Source organism: Lutra lutra, chromosome 11 (assembly GCF_902655055.1).
Source record: "Lutra lutra chromosome 11, mLutLut1.2, whole genome shotgun sequence".
Lineage (NCBI taxonomy): Eukaryota > Metazoa > Chordata > Mammalia > Carnivora > Mustelidae > Lutra > Lutra lutra.
The window spans coordinates 56,344,357-56,358,484 of NC_062288.1; the positions used below are offsets into that span (position 1 = coordinate 56,344,357).

Here is a 14,128-nt window from a genome sequence, read left to right on the forward strand (position 1 = left end):
GCAGGCTCCCCAAGAGAGCAGAGAGCCCGATGCGGGGCTCGAACCCAGGACCTGGGATCATGACCTGAGCCGAAGGCAGCGGCTTAACCCACTGAGCCACCCAGGCGCCCCTATACTTTCATTTTGAGCAACTAATGCATCATCACTTGCATAGATATACAATATTATTTAACCTTCATCCGTGTTAGATGTTAAGGTTACTTTTAATTATTTTTAACCATAAATAAGACTGTACATAATCTTTATGCATAATTTTGTGTTTCTCAGATTCCTAAAAATTGTTAGTTACTAAGTCAAAAGGATTCATTGTTGTTAAAATTGATACATATTGTCACACTACTTTGGGGAAGATAATTTTAGGTTATATCCTCACTAGTAATTCAGTTTGCATCATATCTAACAAAGATGTCTCACTATAGCTCTCAGCTTGAAATATTTCCCTTACCTTTGCTACTCTGATTGCTGGGACTTATATTCTCCTGAATAGAAATATGGATAACTAAGAAATCAGTTAGTAGATTGTCTTTTTGAGAATTGTGGAATTTCTTATTTCAATCCGAACTCAGTAAATAGTAGTTGAATCTTAATAGAGAAATAAGAAATGGTCAGTAAGTGATTTTAATAAATATTGTTTTCTGTGTTTTGAAAATACAATAACTTTTTTTCTTACTTAGTTTAAGAAGCAGATTATCGAATGTTTCAATAAGAGCCCCAATGTGGATCACTTGCTGTCCATTAAAAAGACATTGAAAAACTTAAAAGCTCGACTGAGATGGAAACTAGTTGAGAAGAATAATTTGGAAGAGGTAAGGAAACACTTGGTTCTTATGAAATTCCATGTGTACCTGATTTTACTCTGCTTCCTGAAAATAATGCATAAATACATTCTTTAAAATAGGAAATTATTATTTACAATTTGTTTTATATATTTATCTTTTTTCTGTGTATATAAATAAGATTATTAAATTAATAGTGTAAACATTTTACCATGTCATTAAATGTTCTTTGAAAATGTTTTACATGGCTGCCTTTATTTTTAGTAACAAATATTTTAGAACAGTTTAAAAATCTTTTGGTTTAAACTGTTATAATACCTAATACAATACAAACTATTACATGTAAGATATTCCCCTAAAGGTAGAATTTTTCATAAAGTATTTTCAAGATCATGATGTTCTTTGTTAGCTCTCTTTTTAATGGCTGGACATACTATTCCTCCTAAGTATTCTAAGTTGTTTGCCTATGATAATAGAACTGGAAAAATTCAGACACCCTAATCTGGACTAACCACCTTCTTTCAGTTTGAAACTGAATAAACTGGCAATTCTTTGTGTTCCCTTGAGGACTGATTTATGAACAAAAGAAATCTACATTATGTCTTAATCCAACTTGAGTTGACTCTTACTCTTCGGTACTTAATTGGACTTGGAATGAAACTAGTTTAATGGCTTAATATTTTCCTAGTTTTTTATCCTATTCTGGACTGTGGGGAATGGGGTCTTTTTTAGTTTAGTTTTTTAACTTTTGAAGATATATAAAAGAGAAAACATATATACTTTTTAAGGTGGCTTATTAATTACTGCTGGAGTTTTAAGGGTCTTTTTGAGGTCTACGTTGTTTTTCCTCTAATAAACACACCATACATTTACTCTTTTTTTTTTTTTTTAAACCAAATCTATTGTAGAAGAGAATTCCAGGGAATTTAGTTGTATTTTCTTCATTCCTACTGGTTTGTGTTCTTGACATTTACTTTATGTTGGCAGTTGGTCATCTTAGAGAAAATCTACAGCAAATTAAGAGACAAGAAATATCTGTGTTGATTTTATGTCTTTAATTTTTATTCCTTTTTGTAGGTTTGGGGAAAGTCAGTGTTAGAATAAAGTTAAGTGTTATGAGGGTCTCTTATCTGCTAGATACAGAAGGATACATAGAAATCAGAGTGATTTGCTATAGAAGTTGCATTCTTACTAGGAAGACTTGTTTTTGGTCCACTTTAATAAGCTTATAAGGTCACTTTTTCCTGTCTGATTTAAGTCGGATGACCATGATGGATCTGAAATTGAGAAAATAAAACAAGAAATAACTCAGTTGCGCAATAGCGTCTTTCAGGAAATTTATCGTGAGCAGGAGGAATATGTAAGTATTTAATTCTTTGAAGTTTTGAATTAGTTTTTACTGTAGAAATTCAATTCATGTATCCATTTTATGAAGTGGACTCTAATAAGGCTGGAGATTATACTAGCATAGTTATGTTTGCGTAGTAATGTTTATGTGAATTTAGAAATTAATTTCTGATGATAATTTATAACCATTGTACCAAATGTGGAAATTATAGAAAATTATAAAGAATAAAAAAATAACATCCATAACTTTTCCATTCCTTTATAATAGTAGTAGTTGCCATGAACTTTTCACTTAACTTCTTTTAGTCTTTTTTCTGCCTGTTTTCACAAGAGGAGATTATAGCACAAACATACTTTTACATACTGCTTGATTTCTCTTTCACACAGAGCTAAAGATTTTTTCCTTTAATAAAATCTAAATCAGCACTGTTTTAACCTAATGCTGCAATGAAAACATTAATGGGGCGACATAATTTAGTTGAAGAATATAACAAAGTGCAGCCACCTGAATTTTGGGGGGAAGTTACATCTTTAAGTCTCCACTTTTATGCTAATGTCTTGTGACCTTGGGAGAGTTTGTCAGTGTATTTTCTCTTTAAAAGGGAAAGAATATGAGGCACCTGGGTTGCTCAGTCTGTTGAACATTAGACTTAACGATTTCAGCTCAGGTCATGATCTCAGGGTTGTGAGATCAAGCTCTTCATCAGGCTCTGCACTGGGTGTGGAGGCTGCTTGGGATTCTTTCTCTCCCAGTCCTTCCCCTCTTGCTTGTATGTGCAACCTGTCTTTATCAAACAAACAAACAAATAAATAAAATGGAAATAATATAATATTTTTTGTTTCAGGAATGTTATGGGGGAACAAGTAAGGTAGACACTGCTTTGAACAATAAAAATACAGTGAAAATAATAGGCAATCTGAGAGGGAGACAAACCATAGGAGACTCTTAACTATAGGAAACAAACAGGGTTGTTGGAGGTAGGGTGCCTCAGGGGTTGAAGTGAGTGATGGGCATTAAGGAGCGCACTTGATGTAATGAGCGCTGGGTGTTATATGCAACTGATGAATCACTGAATTCTTCCTCTGAAACTAGTAATATGCTATATGTTAATTAATTGAATTTAAATAAAATAATAGACATTCTAAGTGTTATGTTTTATTTAGCAAATTCATCTGTGTGTGCTTAGTTATTCACCTTTTGCACCTTGGATAAATAGTTATCTTCCAGTGTTCCAGTGAGTTGACAAGTATCTAGAAGTTTTACTTAATAAGTGTGACAAATGACTTTCCTAAGGATCCTCTGTTTTCACATTTACTTCAAAGTGGCTTTTGTAGAGCTGCATATTTGTTTTTGCTTTCAAGGCTTTTATGATTTCTTTCCCTCCTAAATGAAATAGTTACTATTTTTAAAATGTCAGTGTGTTTTTAATATTTTGAGAAATGACAATTTTATGATGCAGATTGATGTTATCAACACACATTTTCATTTTAGCTTGGAAGTGAGTGTATACTTTGATCTTAGGCAAGGTACTGTGCCTACATATGTATACCAAGATAAAATTGATAATTAAATTTTTCTTCTGGGGGTGCCTGGGCCTGGGTAGCTCAGTCAACTAAACATCTGCCTTCGGCTCAGGTCATGATCCCAGGGTCCTGGGATTGGGCCCCATATGGGCTCCCTGCTCAGCAGGGAGCCTGTTTCTCACTCTCCAGCTCCCCTGTGCTTGTGTTCCCTCTCTTGCTGTCTCTCTGTCATAAATCAATAAAATCTTTATTTTTATTTTTTTTAAAGATTTTATTTATTTATTTGACAGACAGAGATCACAAGTAGGCAGAGAGGCAGGCAGAGAGAGAGGGGGAAGCAGACTCCCTGCTGAGCAGAGAGCCCGATGAGGGACTCGATCCCAGGACCCTGGGATCATGACCTGAGCCGAAGGCAGAGGCTTAACCTACTGAGCCACCCAGGCGCCCCAGTAAATAAAATCTTTAAAAAAAATTTTCTTTTTCTTCTGTTAGTGAGATGGTAACTTTGACCCAAGATGACTCTTGGTTTTCATTTGATATTTCTTGAAGTAGAAGGGAAAATCAGTGATTATATATCTTAATAGGTTTTATATCTTATTAGCTTATGTATTTTGTTAGATTTATAATAAGAGAGATACTGGTATCTTATTTTTTCTTGAAGGGCAACATGTCATAATTGAATATATATTGATTTGTAATAAAAATATTCTTTAAATTTAGGAGAAGCTGAATAGCTTGGTACAGACATGGTTCCCTGAGCTGCCTCTGCTTTATCCTGAAATAGGGTTACTTAAGTACATGGTAAGCTTTGTTGCCCCTGAGAATTATTACTCTGTAGAGAGTTGAAAAGCAAAGATATTAAGTTGTGTGTCAGTGTTAAATTTGTGCTATCCTTACTATGAAGATGTTTCTGATGAATAGTTTCTGGGTATTGTTAATAACTTTTCCTCAAGACTATCTTTAGTATTAGTGTATTGTATTCTAACGTCTATATTAATTGGCATCTTTGGGACGCCTGGGTGGCTCAGTTGGTTAAGCAGCTGCCTTCGGCTCAGGTCATGATCCCAGCGTCCTGGGATCGAGTCCCACATCGGGCTCCTTGCTCATCAGGGAGCCTGCTTCTCCCTCTGCCTCTGCCTGCCATTCTGTCTCCCTGTGCTTGCTCTCTTTCCCTCTCTCTCTCTGACAAATAAGTAAATAAAATCTTTAAAAAAAAATTGGCATCTTTTTCTCTCTTTTCTCTTTTCCTCATAGCTATTCAGTACATTGCATGACACTTATTTGAATTAGAGGTATTTATTTTTTGAAATGATAAAGCAAGTCTAGCTGTTATTTCAAGAGTTAGAATAAAAGCAGGACACTGCCAGTCATGAAGAATTAAAGCAGAATATATCTTCTAAGTTAAAGCAGGCTGGGAAAGAATTCTAGAAAATTGGTTAAGTAGAGATGTCGACATGGGCATAGTTTTCTAGGCAGGCAGGATTCAAAGCCTGGGAGATCAATGTTTTGGGCAAAAGACCTTTATAGAGCAGGATGGTAAGCTCTGGCTCTCAGGGCAGAATCTGTTAGCTCTTTTGTTTTATATTGCCTGCTAAGGATAAGGGAAAGATCTATTTCTTAAGATTGTCATTAAGTTCATGATAATACCTTAAATATAGTACAGAAATGGTTGTATACATAGAGTTATGAACTCATGAATATGTAAGATTAAAAGTCCCCTTAAATAGTAAAGCAATTACTGTAAAATTTTTCCAGACTAGACTTCAAAAGAATGGGGGATTTTCTTCACAGTTATTTAACTTTAGCTTAGACACTCATGTAGGATGGATGAGTAAGTATGTGGTGCTGTGTAAGACTTGAAAATTAGTTTTTAGAAGTGTGCTGATCTCTTTATTATGGAAGATTATAAAATGTTTTAATCATAGCTAATGGACTCCTTTAATGATTTTAAGATGTGTGACTGTGATGTATGCCCAGGAAACCTTTGTAGGTTGATTGTATTTTGTGGTTTACTTAAATAATATTGACAATACATATAAATAAAAACCAGAAAACAATTTCAGAACCCCTCTTGCTAAAATTACACCACAATAAAATTTACCTTGATCTAAAATATTGATAGGTTTTATCCAAAAAAATTTATTCCTTTTAAAAAGTGGCAGAAATATCTAATAGAATTAAAATACTTGAAAACCATTTTCACTTCCAAGGATTCCACTTCAAACAGAGGCAGAGGTGTTAGAATTACTTCATAGTAGTCATAATTTTTATACTTCTCATCCCCATTCTACAACCTTCTTTGTGTCTGTCTCCATTTTAATATTTTTAGGAAACACATAAAGTCTTCCAACTAAGCATCAGGGTTTTTTGGTATATATATCTGGTTAATCCCAGTCATATTCAGAATTTGTTCTAGAACTGTAGTAGCCATTAAATGTATGTTGATTACACTTTGGGTGAGAGGACTTCAAGAGCCAGGAACTTGAAAAACTAGGAAGATTTCAGTATTTTTATTTTACTGGTTTCTCCAGTAGGGTTGATGATATCCATATCATTTCATAGCATGTAACTAATTATGTTAATGATTTAAAAGTAGTGGGATGGTTTGGTTTCTTTAATTGTAACAAAAATTTTTGTCTAGAACTCTGGTGGTCTTCTTACTATGAGTTTGGAACGGGATCTTCTTGATGCTGAACCCATGAAGGAACTTAGCAGCAAGCGCCCTTTGGTTTGTTCTGAGGTTAATGGGCAGATAATTCTTTTAAAGGTAAGATTAAGTTTTGACCTTTGGAAGATTCAGAAGTATAAGGGGAGTGGTGGTATTATTTTTCAGGAAATTGAAAATCCATGCTTGTTTTTTAAATTATATGAGTTGAGCTGTGCCTTGATGGCTTAGTCAGTTAAGCATCTGATTCTTGATTTCGGCTCAGGTCATGATCTCAGGGTCATGAGATTGAGCCCCACATTGGGTGAGACTCTCTCTCCCCCTCTCCCTCTGCTCTTCCCTCCCATCTCTCCCTCCCGCATAAAAAATTATATGAGTTGACTGGCACAATGCTTATATTTTCTGCTTGGCTGCCAGAACTAATTTTGAATTCAGAGTTTCCCTCATTTCCCTAATAAAATATGTATCTTTAATAGAATATACTTGGGCTTTTCTTTTTTGGGTAAGCTTACTACATTCTGTCCAATAGCCTTTTAAAATTCTTGCTTTACTTAAAATTGTCTTTGAAATTTCAGCTGTTTTGCCAATACAGTTTTCTATTCTTTGATTGCTTTATTGAGCTGGAAAACTGTTAATCATAACAGGATAATTAATTTGGCCCTAGTGACAATGTATAATAGAATGTACATTAAGGTACAGGTAGAATTGTTCTTTCTTTTCTAAATTATAGCATTCAAGGCAGATAGAAAAGGTACTTATGTATACAATTAAAAAATAAAATTAGATATGATTTAACTTATATAAAAATCACTATGTTTAAATTGAAATGATATATAATTGTATTAAGATTTTTAATGTTGGAATTCCCGTTACCTCTCTTTTTGGTACCAGGGCTATTCTGTAGATGTGGACACAGAAGCTAGGGTGATTCAGAGAGCAGCTGCCTATCACAGAGCATGGAGAGACGCTAGAGAAGACTCTGGGTTACTACCATTGATTTTCCTATTTTTGTGTAAGGTAAAGTTCTTATGTTAATCTCTTGGCAGAAAACATTTTATTTGCAATAAGTTTTAGCTCTGAGCTTTAGAGAGTTAGTTCATTCTTTATAACATAAAGAAAAAGTTGTCTTGTATAATTGATGTATATTAAAAATACATTGAAGAATTTTTCACTTTAAGTTTCATTCTGTTTTGCTTTTAGTCTGATCCTATGGCTTATCTGATGGTCCCATACTATCCTAGGGCAAACCTGAGTGCTGTTCAAGCCAGTGTGCCTTTAACTTCAGAAGTAAGTAAAAAACGCTATTTCTGTGGATATATTAAATGAGAAAATAACCCCTATTGTTAGAGGGCAGTACTACATGTTTTATACACTATGTAAAATTTTGACTGGTATTATGCTATATATATATATGTGCTATATAATTATCACATCAATCCTGTGGTATAAGTTATCCTGTTATATACAGATGAGAAAAATGAGGCTTATAGAGATTAAGTGACTTGCACAGGGTCTTCAACAAGAGGTAGAAATAGGAATTGAAATTAGGTCTTTTGGTGCCAAAGCCCATGCTTATAACCATTAAGCTGTGTTGTATGTAAATTGTGTAGTATAGTGCTTGATATTATAATTGCTTAAGTGATAGCTTTAATTTGCATTGTAAGTTTGAATTAGTAATAAAAATAGAGGATGTCCTGATTCTTTTTACCTGGTATTACTATTTAGTGTCTCTTTTCTACATGCTTTATATGCACATTATTTATAATCTAAGTCTTCTTAGAGATGGCAGTGTTTTAAGTTATATGTGTGATGTTACATGATGAGGGCTTCTGGTCTGTTTTTTCTCTATGCTGTATTCTTACATTAAAGTTTCATTTGGAAAAAGCTTCATTCACTTCTGGAAAAGTCTTTTAATTAAAGAAAAGGTTCAGGTATTAAAATGATTTGACAACTTCCTGACATCTTTTGTGGGTACTTATCTGTAGGAAGCTTTAAAGGTCATGAAAGGTGTTGCCCAGGGCCTGCATACATTGCACAAGGCTGCCATAGTTCATGGATCACTTCATCAGAACAATGTATTTGCTTTGAATCGTGAACAAGGAATTGTTGGAGATTTTGACTTCAGCAAATCTGTGGTAAAGTATTGTGGTTTTACAAATAGGTTCTGGACCTCATTTAATATTATTAGACATTAGTTCAGCCTTTTACATGATATGGTAATTTATTATAAGATCTTTGTCTTCATTAAGGCATGTAATGTCATGTAGTGTAAGCAAGTATTACCACCTAGGTGATAGAACAAGAGTTTCTAAATTTGTGCATTATATATATATTTTGTGTGTGTGTGTGTGTGTGTGTGTGTGTGTGCAGTATATATTTTAACTCTAAGTATTAGGAGCAACCTAACATCACAGTCAATGATACTGACAATACTAATGATTAATAATTTTATCATCATCAAGAAATACTTAATTGCTTGTAAATATGCAAGGAAAACTAGGTGGCCATCTCCAGTCTCCCCTTCTGCTGGTGCCCTCTCCTACCAGTAGATTAAATATAGATATACATACTCTGCTAATTTTTGATTAATGGGGTATTTTTAGAAACTTGGGAACCTTGGACTTTTCCATTTAGTGTAAATGATGGTTCAACTATGTTACCTGCTAACTTGGTGTCATAATTTTAGTGCCTCAGAAGAGGCAATTAAAAAAGAGAGAGTTGGTTTTTTTTTTTTTAAATGTATTTTTATTATTTATTTGAGAGAGATACAGAGATAGCAAGTGGGGAAGGAAGCAGGCTTCCCTGCTGAGGAAGGAGCCTGACCTGGGCCTTGATCCCAAGACCCTGGGATTATGACCTGACCTGATGCTTAACTGACAGAGCCACCTACGTACCCCTAAAGATAGGAGATTTTAGACAATGGGAGTGCATACTGTGATTTTTTGTTGTTGTTGTTGGAATGGGCAGGCTAAAAATACACATGATCACATGGGAGCAGTTTTCATTTTTAAAATAACAGCTTTATTGAGGTATAATTCACATAATGTGTACAATTCAGTACTAGTTTTGAGTATATTCACAAAGTTGTGTATTGATCACCACTACCTAATTCCAGAACATTTTTAACACCCCAAAAAAGAAACCCAATACAAATTTGCAGTTATTCCCCATTTTCTTCTTTACTCAGTCCCTTGGTAACTACACTTTCTGTCTCTGTGCTTTACTATTCTGGACCTTTCCTATAAATGGAATCTTATAATAAGTGGCCTTCTGTGATTGGCTTATTTCATTTAGCATTACATTTTCAAGGTTCATGTGTCTTGTAGCATGTATCTGAACTTCATTCTTTTTAAAAAATGCCCAAATAATATTTTTTTTGCATGGGTATACCATATTTTGTTTTTACATTCATCAGTTGTTACACATCTGGGTTGTTTCTACTTTTTGATTATTATGAATAATGCTGCTGTGATCATTAGAATACAAGGTTTTTTTTTTAAGATTTTATTTATTAATTTGACAGACAGAGATCACAAGTAGGCAGAGAGGCAGGCAGAGAGAGAGGAAGGGAAGCAGGCTCCCCACTGAGCAGAGAGCCCGATGTGAGGCTCGATCCCAGGACCCCAGGATCATGACCTGAGCCGAAGGCAGAGGCTTTAACCCACTGAGCCACCCAGGCACCCCTAGAATGCAAGTTTTTTTTTTTTTTTTTAAAGATTTTTTTTATTCATTTATTTGACAGAGATCACAAGCAGGCAGAGAGGCAGGCAGAGAGAGAGGAGGAAGCAGGCTCCCTGCTGAGCAGAGAGCCCGATGCGGGGGCTCGATCCCAGGACCCTGAGATCATGACCTGAGCCGAAGGCAGCGGCTTAACCCACTGAGCCACCCAGGCGCCCCTAGAATACAAGTTTTTCTGTGGACATATGTTTTCATTTCTCTTGGGAGTGGAATTGGTTTGCTATTATATGGTAACTCTGTGTTTCACTTTTTGAGGAACCAAACTATTTTCCAAAGTGGCTCCATTTTTTACATTTTCACCGGCAATGTGTAAGGATTTCAGTTTCCTACATTCTTACTAACATTTTACTTGAGCAGTTCCCTTTTGACTAGTATTTACTGCTTTATACCTTGGTAATTTGCAAGTCATAGGGTAATGCCACCTATGTATAAATATGTAGTCTTAATGGTTTTTATATGGTAGCTCAAAAAGATGAGAAAATTAAAATGTAAAACTATAATGAAATGCTGGATTAAGAAAGATTTATACAAAGTAGACTTATTGAAATATTTTTTATCGTATTAATTTATCTGAAAATTAGGGTAATGTCCTAAGAAAAATGACTGAATTAGGAGTTTAAAAAGTTCTCAACTCTTAGGTATCCTGGTTAGTTTACTTTTTGAGCATTCCATTTGCACAACTATGCATATCATGACTACTCCAAGAATTATTTTTCCTCTTTTATACTTACTTGTCAACTGTTATTATCTCCCAAAATATTGTTTTAATCTTCATTTAAAATTACTTACCCTGAAATATTGATTAAACTCATCTTTGCTCCACTCTTTTCATACTGCTTTGAGACTGAAGTATTAATGTAGAAGAAAAATTTGAAAGATAGTCTGTTATCAAGATCATTGCTTTTCTTACTTTACAATGCATATGAATCACCTAGGATCTTGTTAATATGCAAATTTTTATTTAGCATTTCTGGGGGAGATTTTGCATTTCTAACAAGGTCTCAGGTGATGCTTTAGCCACAGGACTCTTGACAGCACTGTGGGAATCAAGGATAAAGGTAGTGGGAGAAGAGATAATTAACTCTTAGTGATATGTACTAGGTGATTATTGTGCTAATTACCTTTATCTTTAGAGTAACTCTGTAAGATAGGTATTATTTCCATTTTACAGTTAATTTAGGCTCAAAGAGGTTAAAACCCAAGGTCACACAGGAAGAAAAATGGGAGAGTGGGAATTGCAGCTAAGGTGTCTCTGAATACACAGGTTTCATGTTCTTAACACTGATCTTTTGACACATAAGAAATGGTATACTTAGAAAATAATTATTAAGGAAGGAAAGTACATTGTAGACTTCCAGTTTTTAAAAAAGCTATTTAGAGGGGCGCCTGGGTGGCTCATTGGGTTAAAGCCTCTGCCTTCGGTTTAGGTCATGATCTCAGGGTCCTGGGATCAAGCCCCGCAGGGAGCCTGCTTGCTCCTCTCTCTCTGCTTGCCTCTCTGCCTACTTGTGATCTCTCTCTCTGTCAAAAAAAAAAAAAAAAAAAAAAAAAAAAATATATATATATATATATATATATATATAAAGCTATTTAGAATTTTCAAAATTAGAAAATAGCACTTCTTCTGCCCCCTCTGAACTTTATTTTTAAAAGAGGTGCCAGGCACCTGGTGGGTAAGTCTATAAGTGTCTGCCTTCCACTCAGGTCATGATCCAGGGTCCTGGGGCCGAGCCCCATAGTGGGTTCCCTGCTCCATGGGGAGCCTGCTTCTCCCTCTCCCACTCCCTCTGCTTGTGTTCTCTATCCCCCTGTATCTCTCTCTGTCAGATAAATAAAATCTTTAAATGAAAGAGGTTCCAAATGTTTAAATAATCGGTATTTCTTCATTTTGAATCTACTTGAGTCTGTAATGTGAAATGTAACCAAAGTGTCACTGTTAATTTTATGAGCCTGATTTTAAGAGCAATTTATAATAGCAGAAATTGGGTAAAAATATTTGAAAGCAAGAGAGAATGAAATATTTCAAAAGAATTTGTTTTTGTGTTGATGAAATGCAGAGGACTTCACAGAAGTTTACCTCATCCGTATTGCCTCTAAACTCTGTGGGGTACCTGGGTGGCTCAGTTAAGTGTCTGACTTTGGCTCAGGTCATGATCCCAGGGTCCTAGGATCTAGCCCTGCATTGGGCTTCCTGCTTGGTGGGGAGCCTGCTTCTCCCTTTCCCTTTGTTTGCTGCTCCCCCTACTTTTGCTCCCTACTTATGCTTTCTCTCTCTCTGTCAAATAAATAAATAAAAAATCTTAAAAAAAATATTTAACTGACTGTTTTTGTAGAATCAGCGAGCCTCCGTGAACATGGTGGTTGGTGACTTGAGTTTGATATCACCTGAACTGAAAATGGGAAAGCCAGCTTCTCCAAGTTCTGACTTATATGCTTATGGCTGCCTTTTATTATGGGTATGTTATTTTTTTATTGAAATAGATTAGCCATATGTAAAAATATATAAGTGTGTGCAAATATATTTACATATACTTAAGTATATAACGTGAGTGGTTTTCCTCAACATACTGCTTTGGATAAAAAGCAGTGGTAGCTTTTTAGTAAAAAGATTTAGTAGAAAATTACTTTTTTCCTCTTTTTTAAAAAAGTATTATCATAAACTGTATACTTTCTATCACCTATTGTATATTTACTACCAATTGGCTTGATATATGTTTTACATATCATGCTATCGTGTTAGTTTTATTAAAGTCAAGATTAACAATAAAGATGATTTTGTCCTGTATTAATCTATAAACAGCTCATGCATATGTGGAAAATAAATGTCAAATGAGCCTTGAGTAAGTGTTCCTGCTTACACTGTAAACCTAGTAGCTGCTTTTTTATCCATGGCTTAAATTTACTCTTCCTACAGGTTATGAGGGATTAAGTATTAACAAGGAAGAATGTCTGTTTTTACTTCTTTTGCATAGCATTGTACTGGAGATTCTAGCCCAGGGGTCAGCAGAGTTTTTTATAAAAGGCCAGATGGTAAATATTTTAGGTTTTGGGAGCCATGTGGTCTCTGCTACTGTGGAAAGTAGCCATAAATACATTTAAATGAATGAATGGCTGTATTCCAATAAAGCTTTATTTATGGACATTGAAATTTGTATTTCATATAATTTTCATGTGCCATGAAATAGTATTCTTTAATTTTCTTTTAAACATGTGAAACTCTTCTTGGATTATAGGCTGTACACAGATAAGCAGTGGCATAGATTTGGCACGCGGGCCCTAGTTTGCTGATCCTGGTTTTAGCCAGTATGATAAGGCAACAAAAAGAAATAAAATGCATACAGTTTAAAAATGAAGAAGTAAAGCTGTTTTTATTGAAAGATGAAATTAATTATGTGCAGTTTTTACAACTGTACTTAAGAGCTACTGGAATTAACAAATTTAGCCAGGTTGCAGGATGCAAAATCAGTATAATTAACTGGGTTTCTATATACTAGCAACAAACAATAGGAAATTGAAATTAAAAAGTCATTTACTTGAGTATTAAAAATATGGAATTTTTAGGGATAAATATGACAAAAAATGTTCCAAGACCTGTACCCTGAAAACTATGATGTATTGTTGAGAGAGATTAAAGGAGTCATAATTAAATGGAGAGCTGCATCATGGTCATGGACTATAAGATTGAATGTTGTATGGATGTGAATTCTTTTTCTTTTTTTAAGATTTTATTTTTTTGAGAGAAAGCATAAGCAGGGGGAAGGGCAGAGCATGAGCTGGGGGAGGGGCAGAGGGAACAAGAGAGACCACTGAGCAGGTCTGACTGACATGGGGCTCTATGGGTAAATGGGTCTATGGATAAATGGGTCTATGGATTCAATACAATTTCAACAAAAATGCTTCTAGGCCTTTTTTTTTTTTTTTTTAAATAGTAATTGACAATCAGGTGTACTTTGTATCAAAATATATAGAAATTGGGGTAGCTATAATAGTTTTGAAAATTTAAACTACCTGATTTTAAGACTTAATAAAATTATAATAATGAATCAAACATTGTGATGTTGGTGTAAAGTTGGACATA

At 34.6% G+C, this 14,128-nt stretch overlaps 1 protein-coding gene across 5 annotated transcripts in view; it reads left to right on the top strand.

Annotated features, from left to right (window-relative positions):
• Positions 1-14,128, top strand: part of STK31 (serine/threonine kinase 31) — a 91,398-nt gene that overhangs the window by 51,400 nt on the left and 25,870 nt on the right. For all 5 annotated transcript variants that reach the window (XM_047695936.1, XM_047695935.1, XM_047695937.1 and 2 more), the window contains 8 exons: positions 675-806; positions 2,035-2,136; positions 4,368-4,448; positions 6,289-6,414; positions 7,204-7,329; positions 7,513-7,599; positions 8,298-8,447; positions 12,384-12,506. In XM_047695936.1, coding sequence (XP_047551892.1) covers positions 675-806; positions 2,035-2,136; positions 4,368-4,448; positions 6,289-6,414; positions 7,204-7,329; positions 7,513-7,599; positions 8,298-8,447; positions 12,384-12,506 — 927 coding nt within the window. The remainder of the gene's footprint in view (positions 1-674; positions 807-2,034; positions 2,137-4,367; positions 4,449-6,288; positions 6,415-7,203; positions 7,330-7,512; positions 7,600-8,297; positions 8,448-12,383; positions 12,507-14,128) is intronic.